The sequence below is a fragment of the Oncorhynchus nerka genome, linkage group LG8 (assembly GCF_034236695.1).
Source record: "Oncorhynchus nerka isolate Pitt River linkage group LG8, Oner_Uvic_2.0, whole genome shotgun sequence".
Lineage (NCBI taxonomy): Eukaryota > Metazoa > Chordata > Actinopteri > Salmoniformes > Salmonidae > Oncorhynchus > Oncorhynchus nerka.
The window spans coordinates 55075876-55086512 of NC_088403.1; the positions used below are offsets into that span (position 1 = coordinate 55075876).

At 39.7% G+C, this 10637-nt stretch overlaps 1 protein-coding gene across 1 annotated transcript; it reads left to right on the forward strand.

The window, feature by feature from the left end:
• Positions 1–2247: 2247 nt before the first annotated feature.
• LOC115133780 (alpha-2 adrenergic receptor-like) lies at positions 2248–4404 on the forward strand. The gene has a single exon (XM_029667267.2). It carries the CDS (start codon positions 2437–2439, stop codon positions 3736–3738), a length of 1302 nt encoding a protein of 433 aa, XP_029523127.1. The 5' UTR covers positions 2248–2436; the 3' UTR covers positions 3739–4404.
• Positions 4405–10637: the final 6233 nt, after the last annotated feature.

A 10637-nucleotide genomic window follows, 5' to 3' on the forward strand; every position in this document is an offset into this window, starting at 1 on the left:
ACTTGAGGTTCCCATGTCTCCCAAACCATTATAAGTAAAGTAATTAAATGGTGTGGAGGTTTTAAAGTAAGTGGTACGCTGTTCAGCTGAAATAGTGTCAAAATCTTTCATCCATTTGACATGATCACTACTGACTTTTCATTATGACCCTTCCTGGGATTTGAATTCACAACCTCTGGATCTGGGGTATGCTGATCATTCTGCGGCACCACAAATTCTGTCAAATGTATTAAGTCCCCTACACATTCATTACCTATAATGCATCTCTGCATTTAGCAAAAGAGTGCCATCTGCGCTGCTATTTTAGTTATGAGTTAATCTGACTATTCTCTCATTGATTTCATTGACTTATTTCAGCAATTTGAGTTTGGGTTTTCAGTATAGTTGTCTAATGTAGGTGAGGCATATTATTCTGTTTTAATGTTACTCCTGAATCACTACAAGAAATATAATCATTTTTCTTCTGTGTATTTTTAACAGAGCTGAGATTTACTTTGAAGTGTAAAGGGTAGGAATAGTCCTACAGGTGAAACCCGGGATCTAGACTAAACCTCTAGTGGACCATGACACCATGAGTAAAGCAGTATGTTTACATACAGCTTTACTAATCTCACATGTATATGCTGCATTTCATTCTACTGTATTTCAGTCAATGCCACTCCGACATTGCTCGTCCTAATACTTACTTTACCAGGTCCTGTTGAGATGTCCTTTGGTTCACTTCTGAGACGAAGCTTAAAGGCAGTTTACAATAAAAAAGAAAAATATAGTAGAAATATTAAAATCGTTTCACTTCGAGGTTAGGTTCATGTCAGATCATGTGGTTTCCCATCAACAACACATCATACATCTCTGATATGATTATCCAGGCTTACTTTCATCATGCTGCAGCCTACTGGATGGGCATTATTTACATTTACATTTACTCTTTAGCTTTCCAACACCAGATGTTTCCCTCTGCTTTCCAAACCTTGGATTATGTCAAGTTTAATGTGACAAGGCAGCAGCTCTGCTTGGTTTTATGTTAATATGATTCGGCATCATTTGTCTCCTGGGAGAGGGTCCAATACATACTTAGAAGGGTTTTGATTTCAAATGTTTACTTTTCAAATCCAGTTTATTCCCATAAATGCAGGTCTGGTCTGCTGAATGCACCAAAGGAATGGCTAAGCCTGATTCTGACTTCCAGCAACCATGCTCCAAATATGCACATTCTAAGCAGACACAGCATCCTCTATATCTATATAAGCCATGTCACCATACCCTCTGGCTCCCTTTCCTGTCATTTTGTCAGGCAACTCCAGGCTTTGCTTTCACTTCTTAAACAGTAGTTATTTTTCAGGAGACACCTGAAACCCCACCTCTTTCAGGAATACCTAGGATAGGATAAAGTAATCCTTCTCACCCCCCTTGAAAGATTTAGATGCACTATTGTAAAGTGGCTGTTCCACTGGATGTCTTAAGGTGAACGCACCAATTTGTAAGTCGCTCTGCTAAATGACTTAAATGTAATGTAAATGTACTTTAGATTTGTGTGTAGTGTTGTGAATTGTTAGATATTACTGCATTGTTGGCGCTAGGAACACAAGCATTTCGCTACACCCGCAATAACATCTGCTAAATATGTGTATGTGACCAATAACATTTGATTTGATTTGACACAGCGTCCTGATGACTTCAAGCGAACATTTCGTGAGGTCCCAAGGATGTCCTTAAGACTCATTATTGTTTGCAGGAGATTACATTAGTAGATGCAGCAATACTGACCTCCAGCGTGTTGGAATAAAGGTGTGCCTAAATCACATTGACATTCAGGGCGCATCTCACATCTCTGAAATATTCGTGTTTTCGCAAATGTACTTTTCTCCCTAATTTAATAATTACATACTTTTTTAAAAATCCAGTGTATCGGCGTGGTTGACATTCAACGTGTGTCATCAATACATCATATGATCAAAGCCTAATGACAGACAGCGTATTTCACTATAGTCGTCATTCACAAAATAGCCTATTGAACTGATATAACAAATAAAATAAATAAAAGCATCGCATACTGTAATTCAATGAGACTCCAGAAAATAATGCACTCTGTCGGAGGCGGGGCAGAAATCAGTTAGTTGTATGTGAGCAACACATGAGCGCTGACTGAGACAGCTTTCTGATGTAGAGCTCAGCACGAGCGCTGAGAGAGAGCCAGCAGCAGCCGATATAGAAGGATTGCCTGTCATGCTATAACAGTATGCATGTACAAGGCAAGGTGGCATGATCGTTTAGTCAATTAACCAGATATATATTGGGTAATGATTTGCCGTCTAATCCACGAGACATGCATTCCGTCAACATTGTGCTCATTTTCATTTTGGCAATGAATGGACTCTACATGCATAAAGTGAATGTCTTTCCCTGAACCAACCATTCTGGAATAAAAAGAAATACATGGACGGGATGGATTCGTTTAACTCAAGCGGAGTTGACACGTTCCCCGTTGTCAACTTAAATTCCTCATCAGAAAGTCCATATTCTTCGGCTACAATAGCGAGTCTTGCAGCACTTGTAAGTTTTCTTATTTTGTTTACAGTGGTCGGGAACGTTCTGGTTGTAATTGCGGTGTTAACAAGCCGGGCAATGAAAGCTCCCCAGAATCTGTTTTTGGTTTCGTTAGCCACCGCAGACATTCTGGTTGCCACTTTGGTGATGCCATTTTCTCTGGCAAACGAACTTATGGGCTACTGGTATTTCGGCAGAGTTTGGTGTGGAATTTACCTCGCTTTAGATGTCTTATTTTGCACTTCGTCCATCGTCCATCTGTGCGCAATCAGTTTGGACCGCTACTGGTCCGTTACGCAAGCTGTTGAATATAATCTCAAACGGACTCCTAAACGAGTGAAGTGTATTATCGTCATTGTATGGCTTATATCTGCCATGATATCTTCTCCTCCGTTAATATCAATAGACAAAAACAATGATAACTCTCAGTACCCAGGGTGTGAGCTGAACAATGACACTTGGTACATCCTCTCCTCTAGCATTGCGTCATTCTTTGCGCCTTGCCTAATCATGATATTAGTGTATATTAGAATATACCAAGTGGCCAAGACCAGGACCAGGGGCATGTCGGAGAAAAAACATGGTCCAGGTGAACATACAATGACTGAGAATGGGCTAAGCAAAGCCGCCTTGTGCAAAATCAACGGGGACAGAGAGACCGGGCACTGCCAGTGCCCACCCACGCCCAGCATGATGACCACAGAGGTTCATGATGAGGGGGACCTGGAGGAGAGCTCCTCCTCAGAGGACAAAGGTCACACCAAACCTCAGGACCTGAACCATAAGAGGGTCAAGCGGGCCAGCCGGAAGAACAGTGCCATCTCCAAACACTCCAGCCGGATCTCTAGAGCCAGCAACAAATCCATGGACCTGTTCGCCTCCAGGAGGAAGAGGAGGAGGAGCTCTGTGTCTATGAAAAAGGTCTCCCAGGCCAGGGAGAAGAGGTTCACCTTTGTGCTGGCTGTAGTCATGGGGGTATTTGTGGTGTGCTGGTTCCCATTCTTCTTCAGCTACTGCCTGCACGGAGTGTGCGGGGACCCCTGTAAGATCCCCGATCCCCTCTTTAAATTCTTCTTCTGGATTGGTTACTGCAACAGCTCACTCAACCCCGCCATCTACACCATCTTCAACCAGGATTTCCGACGCGCCTTTCAGAAAATCCTTTGCAAGTCGTGGAAAAAATCCTTCTAGATATATGTGATAATGGGAGGGACAAGCCAGGACTAAATATGCCCTGAGATGACCATGACAATCTCAATATGGACATATGAAATCTACCATGGAATATTCATATGAAAGAAGCCTTTTTTGTATTCGACCATATGAACAATGCAACGTGCACACTGTACTTACAGTGGTCAGACACATTGTCATGCTGTAACTCAATTGAGAGAGCATCATTCTGAACTACGCCTTCATATTCCCTCACAGGCAACTCTTGTGCTCTCATTACCCAACATATTTATGTTACTGGCCTGCATATTTGCCATTCACGTTCAGTGTGTGCATAGTGGTTCCCAGAACAAGATGTTCTGAAGTGTATCGCAAGGCTTTAACTCAATGTCACATTAGATATCTGGTACTGCTGAGTCCTATACAACCAAAGTAACACAATTTCCAGGCTAATCATGCTAATGCGAAAACACAGGGGTATTAGCCGGGCGCATCAGCAGTCTAATCCACTATGTTGACTTGTCATGGGTAATGATTTCCAAGTGGACCCTAGGGATTACAGACAAATGGTTGAGGTGTTGAGGGCTGAGTATATGTTTTTAAAACGTGGGCTACGGTTGTTCCTTTTATTTATAATCGTAAGAAAGAGCTGTATTTTTCACCCTGGATGCTGATGAATATATACCTAAGAATAAAACATAAAGTATTTATTTGAAGTACCTCTCTTGTGGACTGTTTCTGTTAAATTATTTTGCATATTTCACATTTTGTTTTGCAAGTGATGCTTTTTCTTATGCTTAAAGTAGTGGGCTATCATGCAAAATAAACGCTGAAGAAATCTTATCTGAGCTCTATTGTGATGTTGGACTTCTGTCATATGTATATACACACTGGAGCACTCTGACAATGATGCACATGTGTTTTGACAGTGATTGAGAGATACTGGGGTTGCCAAGTGTTGTTTTATGCAAGGGATTCTGAGATAGTGTGCTCTGCCAGCATCAATCACTGTCTAACGTGCACTCTCTAAGATGTCTGGCAACCCATTTGTCCCTGAGATGGTATACAAATAAGCTTTTTATGTTTAGACACTATAAACATGTTAACAGAACAGCTCCAGGACAACAAAGCATTTACGTAATCCTTTCTATTCATAGACATTCGCTTGCACTGTCAAACAATTTAAAATGCAGGTCAAATATAATTAGGGAATGCTAAAGGGAGATGGTTAAAATGTCGCTGCAAAAATCTGTAATTAGCTGCCTAAATCATTATTTAGGGTAAAAACAATTCCTTTTTGGCAATCCTAATCAAGACTCTATTATCACACTATTGATATCATGTCTAATATCCCACCCATCCCATTGACTGGCTTGGGGGTGTTCTCACCATGGCTGCTTACCGATGCTCCTCCCACCTCCCAAAGTGTGCACTTGCACACTCCCAGTCATGGATCTACAATCCAGTAGAAGGAGTGTGCAGGTGCAAACTTTGGGTGTGAAGAATTGGTATGCAGCCCATTTTTCCCTCACCAATCCATAACATTCAGATTAGTGTCCATTCACAAAGGGAATGAAACAAGGAAGTATTCAAGAGTATTGGGACGTAGCCTGTTTGTTTTACTAAGTAGCCTCATAGATCCCTAGTGTAATGTAATGGCAACATTTTCTGAAGTTAACTGTGAAAATGATAGAAGCTGCAGTAATGGGGTCAACCAAAGTTCTCGCCCCCCTGACACAGATTGGCCATGTCAATACCAGGGTGTTGGTGACCTTTTAGCACAACAGGTTGGCTGAGAGGAGATAATCCAATATTCCCCACTGCCCTGTGGACATCAGCAAGGTGGAACTGAATCTTTCCTCCACTTTAAACTGCTGCTGTGTTTGGGGTGCCAATGTAACAGCTCTTTGTAATGTTTTTTTGTGTTTGTTCAAATGCAGTTCAGGATCTTAAGGATATAACGTATAATACACAATTGGATGACGTAGTACACAGAAAAGAGGGACCCGTTTTGGCTCATGAGCACCACTTTCAAAACTACTAGCTGAAATGATACAAACATTCTGGAGCATCACTTAAACTGCTGTTATGGTGTCAGTAAATGTAGACATGTAGACAGAGGTTGGTTTGTTTTATTCACCAGTAAAAAAACAAAAAAACAGATTACATATACTGTATATGATATTGATGTAGGCTTTCTAAATGAATTATGTTAACCTTTTAACCTAACTAAATCTAACTAATTGAATTTGTATGTTTTATGATTTTCAATTGAGATCAGTTTAGCATTGACTGCATTGGACACATTACCCACATTGACTTCCTGTGTAAAGGATAGGGTTTCCCCATACAAACATGAGGGAAGCTACTAGGCAACACGCAGCCCATCTATGACACAGAGGACTGTTAAAAAGGAATACATACAACATTATCCACAAAGTTCAGTTCATGATTGATCCCAAATGTCTTACAAAACTTTCTTTGTCATTTTATCTCACTCTGTCAAATACTAGTGCTGAGCGATTGTTAAACAACTAATTGACCGAAGACATCGGTTCAATTCCTTGAATTCCATGTCGTTCAGTTTTTTGTGAGCTCAATGTGCCATTTCTCTAGAGAGAAATCAAATCAGAAGGAACTGTGGAACGCTGTTGGGAGTTTTTAATAGGCAAATATTCAACCTGGTTCAGCGCAGAAAACGTGGTAATTAACTGCAATGACTAGAATGAATTGTGTCTATTCTGCTCCGGCTGACAAGCATACCGAGTGAGAGAGGAACGTCAACAAAACAGCGATGAGAGGGATACAGACTTTTCAGGACTCGGGGTAGCTCTACCAGATTGATAGTTGTAGCAGTCTTTAAATCTTTATCTACTTTGAAGAACTACTAAAATAGTGATTTCATCAGACAGCTCTGCAGCATGAGCAGCTGTGGCAACCCAATAATCACGGGCTACCATTTTCACTAGCCAACTAGGAAAATAGTATGACTTATTGGGGAGTACAGAGATAATGTTAGATGGTTGTCTGGCTGCTACTGTGTGAGCAGAGAGGAGATAATGACTTTTAGAAATTAAAAAATAAAGTAATCAAACAAAAAATAAGTAAAGTACACAACTGAAATATTTTATTTAAGTAAAGTAATGTGAATAAATTATGGTTAATAAGTGATAAGCAGTAATGGGCCATCATGGGGCTATTTTTAATTGATTTATTCTGCGTTGTTAGAGACAATGGAATGTTATCTGTTGTCTTTATATATATACAGTGGGGCAAAAAAGTATTTAGTCAGCCACCAATTGTGCAAGTTCTCCCACTTAAAAAGATGAGAAAGGCCTGTAATTTTCATCATAGGTACACTTCAACTATGACAGAAAATCACATTGTAGGATTTGTAATGAATTTTTTTGCAAATTATGGTGGAAAATAAGTATTTGGTCACCTACAAACAAGCAAGATTTCTGGCTCTCACAGACCTGTAACTTCTTCTTTAAGAAGCTCCTCTGTCCTCCACTCGTTACCTGTATTAATGGCACCTGTTTGAACTTGTTATCAGTATAAAAGACACCTGTCCACAACCTCAAACAGCCACACTACAAACTCCACTATGACCAAGACCAAAGAGCTGTCAAAGGACACCAGAAACAAAATTGTAGACCTGCACCAGGCTGGGAAGACTGAATCTGCAATAGGTAAGCAGCTTGGTATGAAGAAATCAACTGTGGGAGCAATTATTAGGAAATAGAAGACATACAAGACCACTGATAATCTCCCTCGATCTGGGGCTCCACGCAAGATCTCATCCCGTGGGGTCAAAATGATCACAAGAACGGTGAGCAAAAATCCCAGAACCACACGGGGGGACCTAGTGAATGACCTGCCAGGAGCTGGGACCAAAGTAACAAAGCCTACCATCAGTAACACACTACGCTACCAGGGACTCAAATCCTGCAGTGCCAGACGTTTCCCCCTGTACATGTCCAGGCCCGTCTGAAGTTTGCTAGAGAGCATTTGGATGATCGAGAAGACGATTGGGAGAATGTCATATGGTCAGATGAAACCAAAATAGAACTTTTTTGCTACATATACTGTTAAAGTTGGAAGTTTACATACACTTAGGTTGGAGTCATTAAAACACTCCACAAATTTCTTGTCAACAAACTAGTTTTGGCAAGTCTGTTAGGACATCATTTTTGTAAAATTCCAGAAAATGATGTCATGGCTTTAGAAGCTTCTGATTGACATAATTTGAGTAAATTGGAGGTGTACCTGAGGATGTATTTCAAGGTCCACCTTCAAACTTAGTGCCTCTTCGCTTGGGAAAATCAAAAGAAATCAGTCAAGACCTCCGAAAAAAACACTCAAATTGTGTTATTTAGCCTATCAGAAGCTTCTAAAGCCATGACATCCTTTTCTGGAATTTTCCAAGCTGTTTAAAGGCACAGTCAACTTAGTGTATGTAAACTTCTGACCCACTGGAATAGTGATACAAATTATTATAAGTGAAATAATCTGTAATCATTTGTTGGAAAGATTACTTGTGTCATGCACAAAGTAGATATCCTACCCGACTTACCAAAACTATAGTTTGTTAACAAGAAATTTGTGGAGAGGTTGAAAAACGAGTTTTAATGACTCCAACCTAAGTGTATGTAAACTTCCGACTTCAACTGTACATGGTACTTTTATATAACGCTGTCACATAACAACAACACATTGCCAAACATAAGCTCTTTAATCCCTCTCAGTTCATCCCCCTATCACCATAGACCATCCTTGCTGGTTTCCATGTGCATATATTTTTAAATTGTAATGTGATGTTTTACATCATTTTTGTACCTTTCTAATCGTATAGTATCCACAGATTGTGAGCTAAAGATGAAAACCTTTCCAAAGTATTATTATATTATATGTTATCCATGTTTTGGCAATTGGACATTCTCAATATTTGGCTCTGGAATTTCCATTAAAAAGGTCTAAAATAAATTCAAGGTCATATTTCATAATGCATTGAAAAAAATAATAACTGAAATCGAAAACCGTGATTATTTTTTTCAAACCGAACTGAAACTGTACCGTCCTCAAAAAGCACTAATCGCTCAGCACTATCAAATACTAAAGTGGCATTTCATGCTACAGTTGTATTGAATCTCTTTCTTTATAATGTCAGACAGATTTTTTGCTTTATCATAGTTTACCATGCCACCACCATCCAATGTTCTTCTGGCAATTTAATGGCAGATTTTGGTAAGGCCAGTACTATCATAGTGTCAAATAAAAGGGAGCAAGTACTTAAAACATGGACCGAGACGGTGTGATTGTAATTATTTGTGATTCATCCTTGTGTATTTCCTCTTACTCAGCTCAAGCAATCGAGGTTACTATTAAAAAGGTATCACTGAAAGCTTTATATAACAATATAACATTGATTCTTATATGAAAACACAGTGCATATTTGCTTTCAATTCCAGGTAAATCTACATTTGTTGAAATCAATGGGGGGGGGGGCAAGATAGAATCTCTGTGTTGGTATGATACAGATATGACACATGGTTCCTCAAGTGGGAGCATTAAGAGGGAATGACATCTGGATCGATATTGTACATAGGCCTACTGTACTGTATAGTACTACTAATTGAGTATGCTCTTACCAAAGTAAAGCCCCGAGAAGACCTTGAAGGCAATCTTCCATGGAGAAAAAAGCTCGTTATCAAGGGAATATTTCCAGATGATTTGTTTCATTCATTCTGTGAATCTAACAGGTTTGAGAGGTTGGATTTCTGCTGCAACAGATACCAACAGGTTATGAAATAGGTTCGGATGGCTGTCTTTGTTTGAATCTTTCCTGTTTGCTTTCCTGAAAATGCAGCAGTGTTATAAACAAGAGCATTGTAACAGTGTAGTCAGCCCTTACTGATGTGTATGTTTATTTTGGCTTGTGACTGTCATGGTTAAGAGCCTGGAACATCCTGCTGATTAAAATGGAATAGAATGGTCTATACCATGTCTTATTGGAGAGCGAAACAGCATTCCTGCTCTGTAATGGGTATTTACGGTAAATGCAGGTTTTTATGCTGTTTCCGTTTGTCAAGTAACTGAGTTGTACCCAGGTTTAATTCACTGTGCTCGTGTGGTTTTTTGCTAGTTAAGATTGAACAAGACTTAGAAATGTTGTAACATGTTGTAAACATTGGAATTGGTAACATATCATACACATTTTTGCAAGACGTAACATATCATACGAAATGTATGACGTTGTACACAATGGTGCACAATTGTCGGGGACTCATTTTGGCTCATGAGCTCTACTTTCAAAACTACTGGCTGAAATTATCCAAAACCTTTATAACACATCTTTAACTGTGATATGACATGACTCTCATGAGAATCTGCTAAGAAATTGAACATTTGTAGTGAGCCAAGCATCAAGCCCTGAGGTACTCCCAGCGAGATCGAAAGGAATTCACTCGAAATCCATCTTAAGAACACTCTACCAAAGTACAAATGAGGAAGAGTTCCACTTGAACGTGACTAATCTCACTGTGACATAACAGGCCATTTCCTGAAGGAACTTAATATGAGGGATATCAAGTGGCTAACAAGGTCTGAGTTTATCAGCCTTGGACCATGAGCAAAATGGATTTGGGCTTTATTGGAATAGTTGAGACTCTTTTGTCTCGATAAAAGTAATGGATGAAAAGATCAAGCCTCGGCTCACAGCAGAAAGAAACAATGATGCTCAAGTGCCTGAGACCTGATGATAGCTAGCTCTCCAAAACCTGAATATTTATTCTAAAGAGTGGATGATATTGCAGACAGTATTGCAGTCGTTTCAGTCACTCGTAATTACTGTGAAAGTTCTCCTTAAGCACCGCCTCATTCAGACAATTGTAATTGTTTCTCCTCATCTGGGTCAA